The following is a 20,507-nucleotide window of genomic DNA, read 5'->3' as shown; positions in this document are numbered from 1 at the left end:
ATAGATAGATAGATAGATAGATAGATAGATAGATAGATAGATAGATAGATAGATAGATAGATAGATAGATAAACGAAAATGCAAATTAGTAGTTTAGTATTACAAGAACATAACCTTCCCTCAAGGGTTAATAAAGTTTTATTTTTTTTTTTTTTTATAATTTTAATGATCAGAATCACGATATGCCTAAACCTCTGTAAAGAATGTGACAGAAACTAACATATGTCAGCTGGGCATGTAGATGCCTTGCAACCATAATCCACCAAAAACTACTTAATCCTTTATGATTATGAAGATTCTGACAATTTTCAAGTATTACATTTAAAGGATGGCTGCAGAATGACCCAGTTGATATGTCAAATAACTTTGTTTTTGTTCTGTGTGGAAGTTGCACTGATCTGCCCTAATGGTTGAGGCAGGATCTTTGATGGAAAGTTATAATACCAAGGAAGGTTTACGATTAATTAATTGTGGTGTTTAATGCTGTGATTAATTGTGAAAATAAGTAATTGTGACATGACATCTCTATTATGGAATGAGCAGCACAGCTAAACATGTGGGTAGTAGGCTACTCCCAAAAAATGTGCAAAACCACTTGTAATATTCTCATGTTGGTATTTATTCTTGTTCTGAGATACTACTGCTGCCATGTAGTTGTCAGTCACAGATGTATGTTTGACAGCGATTGGCACCTGACAGACTTATTAGGGTGAGATTTTGGGGCCAGTGGTGATTCCATATCTCCAGAATCTGGGACCTAACTCCATCCTCCGGGTTGACAACACTCTCCCCCATAGAGCCAGGATCATACGAGCATACCTCCAGAATTTGGGAGTGGAAAGGATGAGATGATCTGCTATAAGTCCGGCTCTCAACACACAACAACATCAGAGTGTAAAAAAGTGTTGTTTTTCCTTGTTATTTATTTACTTACTGACTTACTCATTAGACATCGCAGGTGTTTTAAAGTGCCACTGACAGAAGGCTTGTACGTTGCATTCAAAGACTGCCGGGAACAATGGCTTTTCCTTTGGGGAAAAAAGAAATACAAAATTAAATTGGGTTTACATTGGAGCAAAACTCGTGGTCATAAGACAAAACGCCCAAAATTTGTCACCAACTTTTAACTAAAAGTTAAGCTAGATACAAGACACACACCATCAACTGTAAAAAAAAAAAAAAAAAAAAAAAAAAAGATCCTGCTGTACTCTATGTTTCCTACGGTACTTATTGCGACAGCAGTCTCCAACAGTTTGTAAACACGCTGCTGCTGAACGCTTTCTGGCCACGTAAATTGCTTACGCTAGCCTATTATCAATGTACGAACTCCCATTTCCGGGCGCACATTGTATGTAAATAACGAGAATGCGGCGCTGCGGCGGTTTTACTACGCAGTGCGGGGACGCGGAGTAGATGTCGGCAGGGAGGACCCAGATACAATATTGACGTTATCCCCAGACTTAATTTAAAATGTATTTAACTCAAAGGCTGTAGTAAACCTTAGATAAAATAATGGGAAGGAGTATAGGTGTTGTTTCGTATGTTGAAAACCTGGTTGCATCCACCGAGCAAAGACTTTTGATATTCAGGAGGGACTAGCTTTGTTAAAGCAAACTAGCTAGCAGCACAGGCTAGCTGTGCAGAGAGGCTACCTTGCTAGCGAAGCTGCAGCCTTGCTGCGGCCCGCATCGCACCTCCTAGCTAGCATCCGTCGTATGCACAGGGGGAAACATGGTGAGAAATGTTTACTTTATTTTGTTAACTGTTTTAAAACTAACTGTCATCCTAAATGTGTTACGTTTGTAATGCTATTTTTATATCTTAACTGTCATAGGTAGCTATCACGTCGAGCTAAAAGGTTGACAGCTTGGTGTCACCTGGGTGCGTGTGAAATAAGCCAAACACTGATTAATTAAGTACTCTTTTATATTAAATTCTCCTACGGTTTAAAGTTACCTTATATGGTGATTAATATTATCAACAGATTAAACGTCGATTACAACTGGATTGTTCTACTTAGAAAACAAGCTGTTTTTGTTATCGGTCGTCCTCTTAAAATCTGAGTTCTTCCTGAACGATGCAGCTTGTTTTGGGGACCATTTATATTAAAGCAAGACAGTCATATTAGTCTCACAAATAAAACTCGGCCCTACTTGTTTCACTGCACGCACAGGATATTAACTCTAGATGTATAGATAAAACATGCGCAAGCAGGAAGCAGATTTTTTTTCTCTCGCTCTTTTTTTAGAGGCCAGTTTAATAATTAGGTGATCAAACAACCTGCACATTAAGGAGACATTTGCATTAGCTCTTATATTTTGCTCTGGGTTTACAGTAGTCTATTGAAGTAAACGAGTTATTATGCTACAGTCTTAGTAAAAGACTATCCCTGATAGTTGAAAACCTTAACATGAGCTATCCAGTTCCACATCATTTAATTATTGTTAGATTTTCCCATCGTAAGAGATGGCATCAGAAACCAGTTTCTGCTAGGTTTCAAGGAAGCATCAGTGAGCCTGATTCTGCTGCTGTTTTCCCTTGTCTGCTTGTGTTCTAGCATGATACAATAGTGACTTGGAGAAACCAAGCTTGCCACAGTTATTACATAAATGAGATTGGTCGAGCTGACTGCTTATTAGCTTGTGCAATCATTAGAACCGACTGTTCGTCTGTGTAAACATGGCTGAAGAAAACCAACAAAAATGTCACGGCTTCATTAGTAATCGTCATTACCCTACAAAAAAAAATTAATAAATAAAAATGTCTGGCTACTTTTAAAAAAAGTTGTTCATTTTTAAAATTAAATACATAAACTTAACTTGGGCACAGTTTGTCATACCTTAAGCAAAATGTTGCAGAAAAATATGTTAATACAACCTAAAGATGAAAAAATAACAGAACTTGTAAAGGAACCTGCAATAATCTTAGTCATATGTGACAACTTCCCTGTGTAATGTTTATTTACAAAGCCTATCATAAGTTTATTACTATTTAAAGTGTATGACTATTTCGTCATTGGGTGTATACTCCTGATATAGTGGATGTTCCCATAAAGACATTTAGTCCCAATGATTCTGACTAACAAGATGAAAAGGATACCAGCCATGCTGTGCTGCAACTGGTAACTAGACACCATCTTGTGATGGGTTCACACCACCTGTGACGGCTGTCAACATTTAATTTACCTCTTCATTTGGATTGTAGTCAATGATGTATTATTTAATGATTATAAAAGCTTTTAGTACTCCTGAGCTGGTCCACACTCATCTGTGTACACATATTTAATTGTTATTTCAAGAACACACTTGAGTAAAGTCACGTCTGCATTCCTGCTGCTTAGATACTGCATTAATGAAATCTGTCTACAGGTCAAAGCATTCACAACTATCTTCACTTAAATGGTTGTCTTCCTTTTTTATTTAGACATAATAATTTAAAGCTAACAGAACATTTTTTAAAAACTAATAGAATAAAGCAAATGCTGGTGAGGGCATGAATAATAACACAACAGATGATATTATCAAGATGAGTCAATAGTACTTATCTTTAATGCAGCAGCGGCATCTGTTTGCTTGTGTTCAGCAGTCCTCAGTGACTGGTCAACATCCAGGCAGCAAACGGTTATACTTTCAGTCTAATTTTAATCTTGAATCCAAAATACCGATTTTATTTCATCATTTCATCATTATTTTACAACTTGGATAATCGTCAGTACTGGAGTGATGGCAGGATAGGGTGACGTGCATTTGAACTTTGGATGTTGCCTTTTCAAAAGCCTAATTTTTTTTTTTATGATTTATTTATTTATTTTTTCATCAGGGTTCAATTTGGAGAGTTTTAACATTTTAAGTGCTCCATATTAAATAAATGAGAAAAGTATTGATGTCAGCATGTTTGTGTCTGTCTTTATGCAGGTGTACCTTTTAAATCCTGTAGAAAACCTAAGAAGCTACATCAACAACCGTCCACCTCTGGTCATTTTTATGATCAGCGTCAGTGCGGTGGCCATCGCCTTCCTGACCATCGGCTATTTCTTTAAGATTAAAGAGATAAAGTCTCCAGAGTTGACAGAGGTAAGGCAAACTACACAGTCTCTTAAACAAGATTTAAAACATGGTTTGTAAATATTTCAAACCCTGGTTGGTTGGTTTGTTTGTTAATTTATTTCTTTATTTTTTTATTTTTTGGGGGGGGGCAATATGGAGTCAATGTAGGAGAATAATGCACCACCCTCCTTGTGCTGACATACAGACTTTTGACAAAAAAAATGTTTATTTTAACATAATTAGTCTTTTGATTTATCTGTTGAGCCATGTATTTACAAAGAAAAAGCTGTGACACGTAACCTCCCCATTACAGCATTAGTGTGAATATGACACCTAATGATAAAATAATTTTTTTTTTTTTTTTTTATATAAAAAAAAAATAAAAATTAAAAAAATTAAAAAAAATTAAAAAAAAAAAAAAAAAAAAAAAAGATAAAATAATTTAAACGACATCTGACAGCTACGCTCAAGCTGTGAAGTCTCATCACGTTTTCAGACCTCATCACAAACTAATTTTGTATAAATGATGGAAATGCTGTGATAACTTGTTGACCTTAATAAAACATACAATTAAGATCAGATCTATTAATATTAAATCAATATTTAGACTTATTTTAAGCCGTAGTAGGCCTCAGAAATAACTACAGTGACAACAAAATTCTGCGGGTCAGCTGTTCATGTTCCCATGACGGGCATGCAGTTCTCAGCGGTCATGTGGTTAGGACATGGTAGAGGAAACACTGGGAACTGATCACCTATAATAATATGTCAGGCCTTTAACTTTACGGCCTACTTATATCACAAGAAGGCATTTCCCCTAAACATGAGTAACACCTGGCCTAGTTCAGTCAATTGTTATTTATATATTTACCAGCCAGGTTATTCTGTCCATTTAATCCAACTGGTTCTGATGTAAACCTGAGGTTAAAGACTTTAAATGGACAGCATAGAAAAACAAAGCAAAGCCAGCTAAGTGTGATTTGGTTTTTTGGGTTGTTTTTGTGCCATAAGCTCAGAGAGAGAGCAGCATGTAAATAAGTCTTTGCATCTGAAAGTAAACAAAGCACATGCAAATCAAAAAGACTGGAGGTGAAAAACTTCAGTGGCCTCGGAGTGAAAATTTAGTGCATGTAGTTGAAGCTGTAGATGTGTGACACTGTGTTATCATGTCTCACGCCTCACTTCCGCCTCTTCCTCAGGACTGGAACACCTTTCTGCTGCGTTTCAATGAGCTGGACTTCTGTGTGTCGGAGAATGAGACGATAAAACACGGCCTGAACGAGTCCACCACACCAGAGAGCATGGTTGTAACCAGCGGTCAGGCTCGTTCCAGCACCCAGGCCCCCCTCCTGCTGGAGGACTCGGGTCCCATTAACATCTCAGTGCCCATCACCCTCACACTGGACCCTCAGCGCCCATTTGGAGGGTATTCTCGCAATATCACCCACCTGTATGCCACAGTGCTGGGGCAACAAGTTGGCCTATCTGGTAGGTCCTCACTCTCATCAGATTTTTTACTTGCCCTGCAGCATGAGGAAGTTATTATCAGGAAAAACCAGTTTGGGCTGTAAATATTAACCAGTACTTGTGAGAAGGCATGCATGTCCACAGTTCAGCAGTGAACAGTCAATATATGTTACTGATCTGGAAGGTATGTGTGCTGCAGAGCTTTTAGTGGGTTTTAACTTACATCTTTGTGTGGTGACATTTCTCAGACACAGTGAGCCAACAGTGGCAGCATTGTGTAACATTAACCTGCTCCTGTACAGTTTCCTATAGGGCTCGTACCTAAAAGGTATTAGAGGGTGGATCCAAGTGAAAAGTTAATTCCACAAGTTTCTAAGTACATAGTATGCATGCCTGTGTCTGAAGTTACAATACATATATTCAAAGAGCATGTTTGTTATTTTCCTCCTTACCTTCAGATGTGTTATCTGTTCACAAAGCTCCACAGAGAAATAATGTATAAAGATGGACTAATTTCTGCATGTGTAAGCCTTGGGTAAATATTGTCAGACTACTTTGAGCATGAATATATATTCAGTCGTGCTGGGCAGTATTCTTCAATACTGTGTTTGACAGTACAAAGTCAGTAATCCAAAACATATTAGCAGTTAAGGTTGGATAGGAAGTTGCTTGTGTTGCCATCTTTGACGACTTTATCTTAACGTTAGAGCTGCAACAATTAGTCACGAATTTACCCGTTGACTATTGCCGGCAAAAAAACAAAAAATAAAACCACAGAGTGAGACATTGTCTTCTTCCTTATCTGTGAGAGTTGTACATGTACAAAGAAAAAAACTACAGGGTGAGACGTCGTCTTCTTTTCCTACTTCTGCTGAGAGTCCGCCAGGGTAAAAATATGGCGACCGACCAAGGAACAAAATGGCGGCAAAGGACATCAAAAGTCTGGGATAACTTCACGTTAAACTTATAAAATAAATAAATGTGAGATTTGTAAAGTGAACCTTGCATACCACGGAAGTATATCTGCAATGCTCGAACATTTAAAGAGGAGGAACGTCGGACTTGCATAAACTAATCGATGATTAGAATAGTCATTAGTTGAAGCCCAATTAACATCATTTTTATTAAATAGTTGTTTGATCCACATCCAACCTGTTAAAACCAAAAGGATCTCCAGCCAACAGATGCTGCTCATTTTTTTTCTGTCATCATGTTAAACTTGATTGCGTGCTACAGCTTTACTTTCTGAACTTTCTTCATCCATTTTCAGCGCTCAACACCTCCATTGACACAGCTGCTCTGTTGCATGTTTAGTGTTGCAGCTTTGAAAAAGGTTCCCCTCTCAAACAGTTTCCTGCTGAGCCAGTGTTAGACCATGTTTAGACTCATTAACTCTTAAAGGCCCGACCCATGAAAAAATGGGTCCAATTTTGGGATTAGGAGGTCTTTATTTATCTTTATTTATTTGAACAAAATGTAACAAACAAATTTCTGCTTCCTGTTATCTATTAGGGGGCAGAAGACAAGTATCAGGTTCTGTTCAACAAGATTTTTAGCCAAGTTTTTGCCACAAGTGATGCAAAATGTCTCAGAAACTGTATGTATCAAATATGTTACGTTAGACTCTTATGGGTTAAACCGGTGTTTGTGGTATAAGACAAATTACTAACAAAAATAAAACCCAGTTTTCACTCTGAACAGTATACTATATCACCCAGCACTAGTATTCAGATATTCAGACTTGACTCTGCATAAGTTTTTTTAATGTTTTTGGTAATTCATGTTTAGTGAACAGGGAGCTTTCCAATGCAAACATCTCTAAACATTAAAAACACAATTTCTTCGATATCTGTTGTGGTAGTAGAATAAACTCTAATTTTTTTAATTCCTCTGCTTAGTAAAGTTTATATTAACCCTTAATGTAAAATCTCCCAAATCAAAAGACAGCTTGTTCCTTCTGCCTCTTGTTTTATTTTCTGTTTATGCTCCCTCAGTTTTTATAAGGTAAGCTGTTAACCAACATTTACCTTTAGTTTTGAATTTCTAAACCTCCAAAATGGATGAGAAAAAATGGCAGTAAAACTGTGTAAATATTCAGTTTGTCTGGAAATGATCTTGTATCTGTCTGTAAAGATAGAACTGGTGTTCTTGAGACTAGTCATCTTGCGCTTTAATGGCTGTTAAGTTCAAAACCGTTTTAAAATTATTTGAAAATTAGCTTGACAGGGATCAAACATTAAAGTTACAAAATGAGGTAAGCATTGCTATATGTGTAGGACTTCTAATTTTCTAAACTTGTTTGTACAAACAGGTGTCACTACTGACTGATTTTCTTAACCCCAAATATTTGCATAACATATGAACTTTTACAGTCAGTACAACTCACAGCTGAGCAGCGTTGCTATGCAAACAGGGTCTTTTCTAATAGAGACACATGATTTTAATTTTCATGGTTTCAGATACTTTCTTAATACAAGCCTCAAATTTAAGTGAGAGTCCAAAACAACACCCAGATATTAGAACTCGACTAATTTTTCAGTTTCTTTTTGATTAGTTAGGAGCATAAAATCAACACAGACTCTATGACTGATTGTAAATCACATTGAAATAATTTTTTTCAGTAAAAATTTGAAAACTCACAGTAAAACTCCAAACATGCGCCAGCTTAGTAACTGCAGACATTTGTGGAGTCATCACTAAAGCGTAAATGGTAGCGTCATCTGCATAAATGGTAGCGTCATCTGCATACATTTGTCACTGAAGGTCTTTAAACTATTTGTCAACTTATTAATGTTAAATGTTAACACGTCAGTGGAATATTGTTACCAAGAGTGTACTTTGTACCATAAATACTGACTAAATGATAATAATACAAGAATAGCACTCATTTATCTATGGAGAAAGTAGATATAATGTCCAGGTTTACACCTCGTTCCCTTCCTGACAGATACATAATGTTGCTGAACCAAGACCTGAACCTAGACCTGACCAACTGCAGCAACCCCAGATAATAGACTGCCCCCACAGACTTGTACAGTAGGTACTAGGCAAGATGGCTGCATCCCTTCATCTTCCTCTCTTCTTACCCTGATGCTCCATCACTCTGGAACAGGGTAAATCTGGACCCATCAGACCACATGCCCTTCTTCCATTGCTCCATAGTCCAGTCTTTATGCTCCCTGGCAAACTGAGGTGTTTTTCTCTGGTTAGCCTCACCAATTAGTGGTTTTCTTATGGCTACACAGCTGTTCATTCCCAATCCCTTGAGTTCCCTTCATATTTTTCAAATGGAAATGTTCTTACTTTGACTATTAAACATAGTCCTGAGTTCTACTGGTGCTTTTCTTCCATTTGATTTCACCAAACATTTAAGTGATCACCATCATACAAAATTTTTTTCTGACCACATTTCTTTCTGGAAGATGCTTCCTCACTATCCTTCCAGTTTTTAATAATATGTTGGACAGTTCTTAACCCATTTTTAGTAGTTTATGCATCTTCTTAGATGTTTTTTCTGCTTGATGCCAGCAATCTGACCCTTCTTAAACAGACTAAAATCTTTTCCATGACTGCAAAGGTCAAAATTCATTCAGCAAACATCTAGATTTCCTTCTTCATTTAGCTCAGAGACCATGAAAGCTCTTCAATTAATGGGGATAATCGATAACCACATATAAGCAAATTCCACCATTTTCCATATTATGCAATTAATTCCAGTTTCTGTGACTCTGGTCTGTGTCATTCTTCGTACTAGATGTCTAATGTGCGGCCATCGCAATTTCAAATCAACACCCACCATAGTGGACACCTCTGGATCAGAGCCAATCAGAGGAGAACACCCACCCCTCCTTTAGATTTTGATTTGCTTTTTATCCCGGTGTTATTCTTCCCTAAGCTTATGTAAAAAGGGAATGAATACTCAATATGCAGACTAGTGCTGGGCGGTATACCGGTTTGCACCGAAAACCGGTTTTTATTTTTGTTATATGAATTTTTCATATACCGGCAACATGATGACCCAGAAGAACTTTTGCCGAAAAAAGGAGCTGTGTCTATTGTCTGGAGGTACTTCGGGTTTAAAAGGTTGGACGTGAACCAGACAACAATTTACTGCAAGTGCTGTCAAGCTAAAGTTGTCACTGGAGGTGGTAACACGAGCAATTTGCTGCATCACCTTAGCCGTAAACATGCTTTGGAGTACCAGGAGTGCATTAAACTCAAAGCAGCGTCTTCCATGCCATCAGGTAAAAGTGACGCTAGAGGACAGGTGAGTCAGACGTCACTTTTGGAAGCATTTGCTAAAGGTATGCCACCCTCTGAAAACTGACTGACTGGGGCCATGCAAACCTGTATTACATGTAATACTAATGTGGAAATGTTTCTTTTTTGAATAGGGTAGTCTTAACCACTCTACTGCAGTAATTCTTATCACAATAATATGATTAACACAGTATGCACAAGGGAAAAAAACGTCAAATACCGTGAAACCGACATGATTTTTAAAAATACTGTGATATAGAAATTTGGTCATACCGCCCAGCACTAATGCAGACAGACATTAAGGAAGATAAAAGTCCAACATTCAGGCGTGAGATATGTTATATATATCATATGTTATGATGTATATATGAAACGTTACCAGAAGGCCTTAAGTTTCTGCAGTTTAACTTTTTAAAAGGAAAACAAAGTTCAGGAGACTCCATCGAAACCAAAGAATGACCCCCTCCTCTAACAGTGCTTATGTAGCTGTAAGTAACAGACGATAGTGTTACATCACACATGATGCAGTCTGAAAGAAATATTGTTCTTTCCTTTGTTTATTTGAGGAGCAGTGAGGAGTGGAAAAGTTGCTGCTCTTGTTTGAGAAGCAGTGTAATGGAAGGAGACACTTCTCTCCTCTGAGAGACAAAACCATGTAGACAAAGACTGTTGACAACATATCTCATTAAAAACTGTAGGAGTTGACATGTTTCCTTGTATCACCTTCACAAGCAGATACGGAAATTAACACGCATGTAAATTTTGTATGTGGACTGATCATTGTGTATGAATTCAGTATTTTTATTATTTTTGCAAATAATTACAATTTTTTTTATTTAATATTTGCAACACAGTCCAAAAAAAGCAGGGCCAACAAAAGACTGGGAAAGTAGAGGAATGCAAAAATGAAAACTAGAAGAGCTGTTTGGGTCGTTCTACAGGTGAATATGTGAACTGGAGATGGGGTGAGGTTCCCCAACTTTGATTAACTGCGTGAGTAAATAGTCCCAACAGTTTAAGAACATTTCTAAATTTATAATTGAAAGGAATACAGGGATTTCATCATCTACAGTCCAAAGCATCAAAAGAAAATTCTTGCATGTAAGCAGCAAGGCTGAAAAATAGCACTGAAAAACCCTGACCAAACATCGTTCTGTAAAGGCTGGTGCACACATAAGGATTTTCTAAATCTGAAGAGATTTTGAGATATTTGAGGTATTTAGCAGTTTTGCTCGTACTGTGTGGTGTGCTCTGATAATCTCAGCACAGAACAACACACACAACGATTCTGTCCTGCAACCCATCTAGACTGTAGTCCTTCGAGCCAGTGATCGAACAAAAACAAAGAAGAAGAAACGAAGCAATAACCGCAAAAACAAAGAACCATGGCAATAACCGGAAAACACAACTCCCAGCATGGTAGAGGACATACAGTACATGATGGTGGTCTTACGATTATTATTAACAGAAAAATCCAAAACTGAAAAAAATAACGGACTGCAGACAGCGTGAACACGGACTTTATATCCTTCCTTGCTCCCCAGTCAGCTCGCTCTCTGATTGGCTATATTCCGTTCCACGTCACCATCCACACAGTCACAACTCACCTGAAGACTTTTGGTCATAAATATTAATATTATCGGCCATGACCCGTTTCGGAGCCGATTGTTGGGACAAATTTGCTCTTAACACACCTCAGACCAAATGGTAATTTTATAGCATAACTTTATAAGACTTAAGATAATTGGGGGTTTGCCGTCCTTGGTCGGGAAGGGGAAAAATCGGGACAAAAACAGCCTGATAATCTTTGCCCAGCTCAATGGATACTACAATGTGGGCTCAGTAACACTTTAAAAAACCTGACTCTGGGTCCAAGCTCTTCTGAGATGGTCTTATGAGTTTACATTTTTTTGGGGAAATCATAAACGTTGTTGCCCCCAGGTACAAAAAACAAAAAGGATCATCTGTTTTGTTTTCAGCAAATAGTCCAGAAGCCAGCGTCTGTGGTGGTCTGGGGCTGAGTTGGTACCTATGACCTGGAAAACATGCATATCTGTGAAGGCTCAATTAAAGCTGAAAGGTACAAACAGGTTTTGAAGCAACATGTGTTGCCACCCAAGCAACTTCTTTTTCTGGGATGTCCCTATTTATTTCAGCATGTCAAGACACATTCTGAACAGCATGGGTTTTAAAGTAACCCCTCTGTTCCACCGGACGCAGAAGCATCATGAAAGCGCTGCGGAGCAGCTGTTCTGCAGCTTACCGCTTGGAAACCACATCAATCCAAAGCAGAGCGGATCATTTAGGCAGGAAATCAGCAATGAAAAGCAAAGTTGATCTGGTCGATTTTAAAAATAAAACACTGTGCAGACTTTGGATCACGTTTTACTCTGAAACAGCGGCACAGGAATAAAGCCGCCAGATTAGAGAGGGTCTCACTACTTGATACCATGCATGACAATCGTACAGTTTTGTACACCACCACACATCCTTAATCAAACCATAAAGAGCGTGCACGAGAGACCAGGTCAGACTGGCCAAATAACCTTTTGCTGGTTTATTCTTCTCTTTAAATACCCATAAGTGCACCAACTATCGCGTAATGTTGCAACTGCCACGTGATTGAATGAACTGAAGAATCCAGCCGCAGCAGAGATGCTCCTGGTGTGACGGGGCCAGGCGGAAAGCTCAATAGAGCTTATAAAGCAATAAAGCAACGCTTTCGCATTCGGTGGAACCAAAGAGTACAGATGCATTTACACCTGGATAGTCTGCTAGTCTCTGTCAGATTGATGTTTAGTTGGGGAGTACAATATTTTTCTGGACCTAGATTGCATTGACTCTGCAGTAATCAAATCAGACCTTTTTAGATAACGATAATTTTAGAGACAATAACTGGCCGCATTTACCACACATGTTAAATTTTAAATCCTTATCCATTATTAGACTGTCTGTAAGGTAGAAATACATTCTGTACTTTTCTTTTAATACTTTTGGTGAGTGAGTGAATCTCCATCTAGTTCCACACTTCTGTCCTCGGTCATATCTGCTTCGGGCTGATAATCTTCTAATCCCGTCTGAGGTTAAATGAACATTGCATAAATCCACAAAGTCAGTCAGTTGTTTGTTATCAAGAAAGTGGTTTGTTGGCACGTCGGATATTGTTGCCTAATGTCTCCGAGTTTCTGCTCTGTGAGGTTTATGCATACAATTTAGAAAATGTCACTAATTTTTGGCACCAAGAAAAAACCTCAGAGCTAAAACCTTGTTCAGCCTGACTGTGTGTGTGTGTGTGTGTGTGTGGGTGGGTGTGGTTTAGGGGTATGTGTGTTGTGTTCATGGCTGAGTTTCAGAGTTGTAAGGTTACCTTAGAACATGTATGTGACGTGAAAGAAATGTGGAAAAAAGATTAAGGTTCTCATTGTATGTGGACTTGTTTTTGTGTGTAGGCCGGGAAGCCCATGAAGAAATAAACATCACGTTCACTCTGCCCGTATCCTGGAACTCGGATGACTGCGTGCTGCACGGCCACTGCGAGCAGGTGGTGTTCAGCACTTGCTTGACGATCACAGCAGCCAACAATATCTTCCCAGTCACAGTGTGAGTTGGACAGCTTCCCCGAGTCATGGGAACACTTACTGCTGATAATGTTTTAGGTATTTAGTTATTGGTGCACGTGATCTGGTCTGTTAGAAAACCAGTTAGTGTATGACTGGCAGGAAACCAGGACTTTCCACTTTGTCAAAGCAGACTGTTAAAGGCTGAAAATATTTAGGATTTTGTTCTCATTTAAAGATTTACATGTCACGTTTCAGACTTTTGTTAATTCAAAGTGTCAGTTTTCTTATCAGACAGCAGTTCATATCAGTGCCTGTGTGGCAGCATTGAGGATGTCTTGTAATGATGAGTTTGTTGGAAGAATTAATGAGATGTTATCACTGAAAAGCACAACTTGACCCTTTGGTAGTGTCAGACTTAAGCCTTAATGCACTTAGAGTGCGAAATGGACTCGAAACATTCCTCTAACACAATCCTCAGCTCCTGCAGCCTTGTTAGTAGTAATTCCCCTGTGAGGGACAGTTCCTACTCTGCATAGCATTCCTGGCTGGGGCCACCAGCAAGGTAGCAGCTCAAATCTACTCATTTTAACAATCCCCTGACCCACTCCAGCATGATTTACAAGCACTTCATGCAGGGGCAGCGTTAGGTTTCACGCCTGCAAATGATCTTTGGGGTGTTGTTTCATACCAAGGTAGAAGAATACTTTTTTGTTTTAACTGGTGATATCTGTGGAAAGGAAAGAATGGAATCATGGCAGAAATGGCATCACTGTATTTTTGTAGAAACTTGCCTCAGGAGCCTCCAGAGACTAGCAGTGGTATGTCTCATTAGTTTCTAAAATGGTGTATAGTCAAAGCAGGGCTGCTGCAGTGGAGACTGAGGGCTGTCAGTCTGTATGACATATTTAGCTTCACCTGAAACGAGATGTTATTCCGTTTTTATTAATTATGAGTCAAACTTTTTGAGATCTGACAGTAGATTAGATGGGGACGTTTAGTTATGTAGGGTCCTGCTTTAGAGTCTGCATGAGAACAGCATAGTCAGAAAATATGAACTATGAAAAAGTATTATCTCAAGTATTTTGTATGTGTGCTTTTCATGCATTCAGTCCTTTCTTTTAAAGATTAAATGTAAACGGACAGTGTTTCATAGAAATCATTTTCAAACTACCAGTCTGTGTTTTGTTTAGCAGGCAGCCACCACACTGCGTGCCGGAGACGTACACCAACGCCACATCTTGGTACAAGGTGTTCACCACCGTCCGGGACTCAGACACCAAGTACAGCCAGGACTACAACCCCTTCTGGTGTTACAAAGGAGCAATCGGAAAGGTGTATCATGCACTCAACCCAAAGCTCACCGTCATCGTTCCTGATGTGAGTCACTGCCGTTTTATTCCCCTCTGGCAAATGTTACCTTCCCTAACGATTTTCATGGGTTACTGCTTTAGTATCTGATGGAGTTGTTCCATCACTTTTAATTTACTGATGTAGAAGCAGCTGAAGCTCTAAAAGCACGAACTCTGCCCTCCATCTGGGAGCTTAGTCTACACTCAGTATCTCTCAAGTAAACCTTCTTCCTGGTAAACTTCATAAAAAATGTCTGCTTCTGGAAATAGATCAAATATCTGTGCATCTGTCCCGGTCAGTCAGTCAATCAGTCAGTCAGTTAGTTAATTTCTGTATCCACTTACTTATTCCAATCCAGGGTTGTGGGGACTGGGGTTTATCCCAGCAGCCTTTAGGCGAGAGGCAGGGTACACCCGGGACAGGTTACCAGTCCAATGCTTAAATTTCTTTCCCCCATTTTCACTACTTCTTCTAATTCCATTTCTTACCAGTCTTTGACTTCTACGACTTCCTCCTCTACTTTTACTACTTTTATTATTTTCTACTAATTCCACTACCACTACTACTTTTCTGCTACTTATTGTTTCTCTTCTTCTGCTACTTCTATTTCTACTACTTTTTATACTAAATTTACTTCTGCCTCTTATTTAACTCCTTCTACTTCCTTTTCTTTTTCTTTTCTATTTCTAATTCTTAAGCTACTGCTTCATTTTCTTCTACTTCTACTAATTCTTCGAATACTTTTACTTTGGATTCTTCTACTTTGTCCTTTTTTACTTCTGTTTCTTCTTCTTATTATACTTAATTTTCTTCTACTACTTCCCATAATTTCACGTCTTCTCCGTCTCTGCTTCTTCTTCTCTTACCCCTCCTCCTCCTCGTTCTTCCTGTTTGTCTGACATTAGAAATGACGACAAACAAATTTTCAAGCTGAAGCTTTAGCAACGCTCTTCTACATCTTAGTTTTAAAATCATTGTTTTGCTGAGGATGTTTGAACAGCTGTAGAACGATGTTACTTCTGCTTAATCTAAGCAGAAACATCAGCGGTGTGTCTTTGCTTGATTTTTATTCTCTACATCCACATAGATGTTTCTGCTCTGTGATGTGAAAACAAAGTGTGTGTGGAGAGGTGAGACGGCTCATGTTTACACAGCAACACTGATCAAACACAGCCCATTCTGAGACGGCTGTATGCTGATGGTGGTGGATTGTTCCAGGAAAACAATGATCCCATTGAGCAGCCTCAGCTGGGCACTGAATGTTCCAGTGAGCCTGAAAACAGTTTGAAAATAAACGCTGTGCTCACAGATACCTGATCTCAGCTGACAGCAACAGAGATGATTTAAAGATGATGCCTGAAAGCAGATTTATCTGTACTTTTTCATTTTTTACTTCTTTCCTGCCGTGAATACCCTTGTATATCAGAGTGCAGCTAATAGAGCAGCTTGGTGTGAGCCATCAAATTAACTCTGTCATGTGAATATTAAAATATTCGTGCCTTAACGAGACTGTTTAATCTGCATTTAGAGTTTAACAGTTTTGTCTCAGCTCACAGTAGCATTTTTATATTTTATCTCTGTTACACGTTTATAATTATTAGCACTGCAAGTTGTGCAGAAATAAAATAATCCATCCTGCATGGCTGGTAGAGCATATATAAAGCAGTGCAGGAAGAATCTTAACACTTGAAAATAACTTGACAGCCTGCTGGTAGGAGCTGGCAGAGCAGCGCAGTTGCTTTAACTCTTTGACACGATACTCTATCTTCTCCAGGACGACCGCTCCCTCATCAACCTCCACCTGATGCACACGAGCTACTTCCTGTTTGTCATGGTCATTACTATGTTCTGCTATGCAGTCATAAAGGGGCGACCAGGCAAAGTGCGACAAACCAACCCCGACTTCTGTCCTGAGAAGGTACAACAGACACCAGCAGTGCTATATGACCTCAACAGGTAGTTTCAGCCAAGCGTCGGTTGACCAGTGATCGGTCAGAGAAGCCATGTACTCACTGCTGATTTTCCAAAACCTTCACACCTACCTGTGGTGTTTGCAGGGGCTTTTTGTTTTTGTGCTTTTCTTTAGTTGCATGCCATGTAAAACTTCAGGGGAAGGGGCTGAAAAAAAGGTTTTCTTCCTGTTTGTTGAACTGTGAGAATTCAGAAGGGTTTTATCTCACTTACTGACAGCAAGCGTACATGATCTGTGCGCTTTCTCTCAAAAAAAAAAAAAAAAACAAGATCACATGACCAGATCACAGCAAATTGAATGGGAACAAAGTGAAAATATTTGAATGTGAAGCAGCAATTATGTTGAAACAACTGAAATAGATCCACAAAAACATCTGAAAATGTTCAGACATCTTCTCTGTCCTCTCACAGTTAAAGTCTTTATAGGCGTAATTCCTTCAGCTGCTACCTTTTCCTCCTTTATGATTCACTCTTGTCCCAGCCGTCAGATCTGATCAAAATCACACAATCGTTTTCATCATGTTACGTTTCTTTTTTTCGTTTTCTTGTCATGTGGTTCCACTAAAATTCTTTCTTATGTTTCAGGTGGCATTGTCAGAGGGTTAAAAAGACATCTGAGAACTGTGCCAGAGGTTACCTGTAACATGGACAAACAAAAACAGAAGAAATAAAAAAATTAAACTTCCCAGTTGCCTAGTGGACCCTGGAAATACAATAAGGGACACAAAAGCTCTGTGAATGCATTACTCTCGCAATGTTGGGTTTCTCCAACCAAAGATATACAAGTGCCTGTATCTGTGGTGTACATATTTGTAGGAACCTTTTTGTTTTTGTTGATTCTTAATGTTTGTTTAGTTGTTTGTTTTAGCCTGAGTCCCCAGGTGCCATGCCAGAACATGCAGTATGTAAAAGCAGGACAACTACAAAGATTTCCCCAGCAGTCGTTTCAGGTCATTTCATGGACCTGAACAGATTTCTGATCACTTCTCTGCATTTCAAGGACGAGCCAGTGTGTTCCTATCCCACCATGGCGAAGCATGATAAAGACACAGAAGTAGTTGTAGATGCTCGGCTCACGTTTTTTCATGAAATTCTCTGTCGCACTTTGAACGGGAAGGAGACGGAAGTAGCACTTTTAGCATAAGTTTGTTTAGAACATCCACATTTTAGATGGTACAGTCAAAACTGAATTTGTGCAGTTGATTCTTCAGATCAAGCCCTAGAGTCTAACTTTTAATCCTCTGGAAGTGATCACCGGACTGTCCCCGTGGACAGCAGAGGACGTCGTCTCAGTGTGTGTCCTTTTAGGCTGAATGGCCTTTTTAATGGCAGGTAGAAAAGCTGCAGAACGGCTGTGGTTTGTGTCAAAATCAGTTCCTCACAGGGACACGTATGTGTCACGCTAATGTCTCTCTGCCTTTTGTTTTCCTTCATCACCCGTCATGCCTGTTATGTCTTCTGTTTGCCGCCAGCAGCTGTGCAGCAGTTTTAAGCAACGTCGTCTCTGTTGCACCTGGATGAAACGGAACATCTTGCCTTACCTGTGGGGGACTTGTTTGTTTTTATAAGAGGAAGGAACATCATCGTCTGGCTTTTCCACCCCTACTTCCACAGCCAATCATCTCTAAATGTCCTTCCAGTGTCATGAGCCTGGTGTTTAAAATCAGATCTTTTTTTCTAAAGATCCAGTGTCTAGGTAGGGACATCTAGTGGCAGTGATGGCAAGTTGCAATGAACTACAAAAAATAAATAAAAACGACTTGATTTCTCATTCAAAGGTAATAAAGACATCAGTTCCTATTTTTCCTGTTCTCCATCTCTGCCAATAGATTTCCCTAAAAGGTTAGATGCTGAAAATTTTATGTAATTGCTAAATTGCTTTTGGGATTTTATTTTATATGTTTGCACAGTTGGTGCACTTTCAGATTTCTTGCACACTTTTTTTTTTCTGTTTGTTTTGTATAAGCTCATGTCAGCCGTGTGATACTGAATGAACTAGTAGGCCTCTATGTAAAAATAAATAATTATATCTATATGATTATATTTATGATTAAACACAAAGTAAGTATTTTGTACCACAACTAAATGTGCAAAAACTCTTGAGTGTGTGAGTTTAGGACATGTTTAGAGGTGGCTGTAGACCTCTGTTGTCGGAAATCTGCCTCCATCTGCAGCCGTCGTGTCGGACTGAATCTCCCTGATTTATTTTGACAATCATCTCTTCTGAGTAAGGAAGGGTTGTGTGATCAGATTAGGGTTTGTTTCCAAACTTTCCTCCACTTTTAACGGAGCAGAATCGGAGAACAGAGTGCTCTGCAGAACGTCCTCCTACGTCATATGATTTCCTGTTTCCAATAGCAATTGCTGATAACTTTTACTTACCTCTGTACTATAATTTTGTTCCATATTTAATGTACTCGTTGAATGTACTTTTTTATAAGAAGCATAATCTAAATCTCAGATGCAGGAATTCCAAGTGATTTTAAAATATGTAGATTTATTTTTGTTCTGTTTGAAAGGCTTTACTTGAATTGTGTTTGAGTGATTAAGGTTTTATCTTCATTTGTGGCAGAATTGAATCTGTCGTTTCATTGTATCAAACACTACATCTGTTGGGATTGTTTGTAAGTTGGTGAATGAGGGAAAGATGTTTGAGTTTGGTTTTTATGGTTGTGGTTTGTCTTATTTCCCCACTGAATGATTTTTAGTATATAAGTCTTCCTAACTCTGATGTGCTTCGCATTCGAGCATGAATCTGTTGCTTTTACCGTCATCACGAGCTCTCATGCTCCCACAATTTGACTTCTGGCAGCTCTTGGATGGGAAGCGGATGGAGGAGTGATTGGCAGGGTGGATGCTGGTTAAGGGAATCTGAAGATGTGAATGTAGTCATGTTTCCCCCTCTTCTTTTTGCCAAACTGTCAGGATGAATATTAGTAGCCTGCGTGTTCCTGCTTCTTCTCCCTCCTGTTTTCATCTATGGGTATAATTGCGTCTCTAACTGCAGATTGCCTTAACATTGTCTCTGCTTCACATATTGTAAAAGACACTGGCTTATCAGTAACAAATGTAAAGATGAGACTTGTTTTTATCACTTAAGAGCCGTAAGAAGCCCAAATGACCGCACCTGGCCAGTCTGTATTTAGAGGAATGGTTTCCTAAGGAGCAGCTGCCTGCAGTTGTCTTACTCCAATATATCAAAGGACTGGAGTACAAGAATAAGAGCCGTGTTCTAAGTTGCACCATGTCACTGATATTTTACTTTATATTTAGCAAAACACACCTCCAATAGAGGCTGCCATTACTCTGTCATGTTAGCGCTTACAGGCAAGTATTAAGCCAACTCTGTGCCTTCTGCACTGTCCAGCTGCATCCTTCTTGTACATACAGTAGATAGGACCATAGGTTTTCGTGTGGCTAAGGCATCATTCAAACCCATTTCCTCTCCGGTGGAACTGCTGTAAATGAATTCAAGTTGAAATAAACAGTCTCTAAAAATTAAGACTCTTTGCTCCTGACTGTCCTTACATCTGGTATTTGTTTTACACCATCCCTGCAGGAAGATGAATCATCTGTCTATGAAAAGTTTACCAGTTTGCTGATTTGAAATTAAATGCTCAAAATCTGCGTTGCGTGTCTGAGTGACTGAACGAGGAACGTAAATGTCTGAAGCAGAAGCATTGTAGTCATTGCTGCAATGATTTAGTCATGGCAGAAAATAATGGTTTGTTGTATCTTCCACTACAGATCTGTAGAGAAGTCTGTGTTACTGGATTGTCCAGAAAAACTAAAACTAAAAATATATGTTAAGCAATGCGTGTTAAAATATACAAGATGAAATCTAGAGCTACAA

General features: G+C 38.9%; 1 protein-coding gene across 3 annotated transcripts; it reads left to right on the top strand.

Moving 5' to 3' along the window:
- Nucleotides 1-1,363: 1,363 nt before the first annotated feature.
- Nucleotides 1,364-20,156, top strand: tmem248 (transmembrane protein 248). 3 transcript variants are annotated; one of them, XM_042008267.1, is made up of 7 exons: nucleotides 1,364-1,734; nucleotides 3,915-4,073; nucleotides 5,246-5,534; nucleotides 13,223-13,373; nucleotides 14,524-14,710; nucleotides 16,458-16,601; nucleotides 17,240-20,156. In XM_042008267.1, the coding sequence occupies exons 1-7, from the start codon at nucleotides 1,732-1,734 to the stop codon at nucleotides 17,258-17,260; spliced, it is 954 nt and encodes a 317-aa protein (XP_041864201.1). In that variant the 5' UTR covers nucleotides 1,364-1,731; the 3' UTR covers nucleotides 17,261-20,156. The 3 variants fall into 3 exon arrangements, with proteins under 3 accessions (XP_041864201.1, XP_041864199.1, XP_041864200.1); XM_042008265.1 differs by having other exon boundaries at nucleotides 1,367-1,734; nucleotides 16,458-16,639; XM_042008266.1 differs by having other exon boundaries at nucleotides 1,370-1,734; nucleotides 14,527-14,710; nucleotides 16,458-16,639.
- Nucleotides 20,157-20,507: the final 351 nt, after the last annotated feature.

Source organism: Melanotaenia boesemani, chromosome 15 (assembly GCF_017639745.1).
Source record: "Melanotaenia boesemani isolate fMelBoe1 chromosome 15, fMelBoe1.pri, whole genome shotgun sequence".
NCBI lineage: Eukaryota > Metazoa > Chordata > Actinopteri > Atheriniformes > Melanotaeniidae > Melanotaenia > Melanotaenia boesemani.
This window is presented reverse-complemented; position numbering and strand designations above follow the sequence as displayed.

What these genes read in the sequence shown, in the direction of transcription:
- tmem248 (XM_042008265.1), top strand. An exon ending in GCAACAAGTTGGCCTATCTG is followed by an intron (nt 5,535 to 13,222) that starts GTAGGTCCTCAC and finishes TTTTGTGTGTAG; the next exon opens with GCCGGGAAGCCCATGAAGAA. An exon ending in GTGCTATATGACCTCAACAG is followed by an intron (nt 16,640 to 17,239) that starts GTAGTTTCAGCC and finishes CTTATGTTTCAG; the next exon opens with GTGGCATTGTCAGAGGGTTA.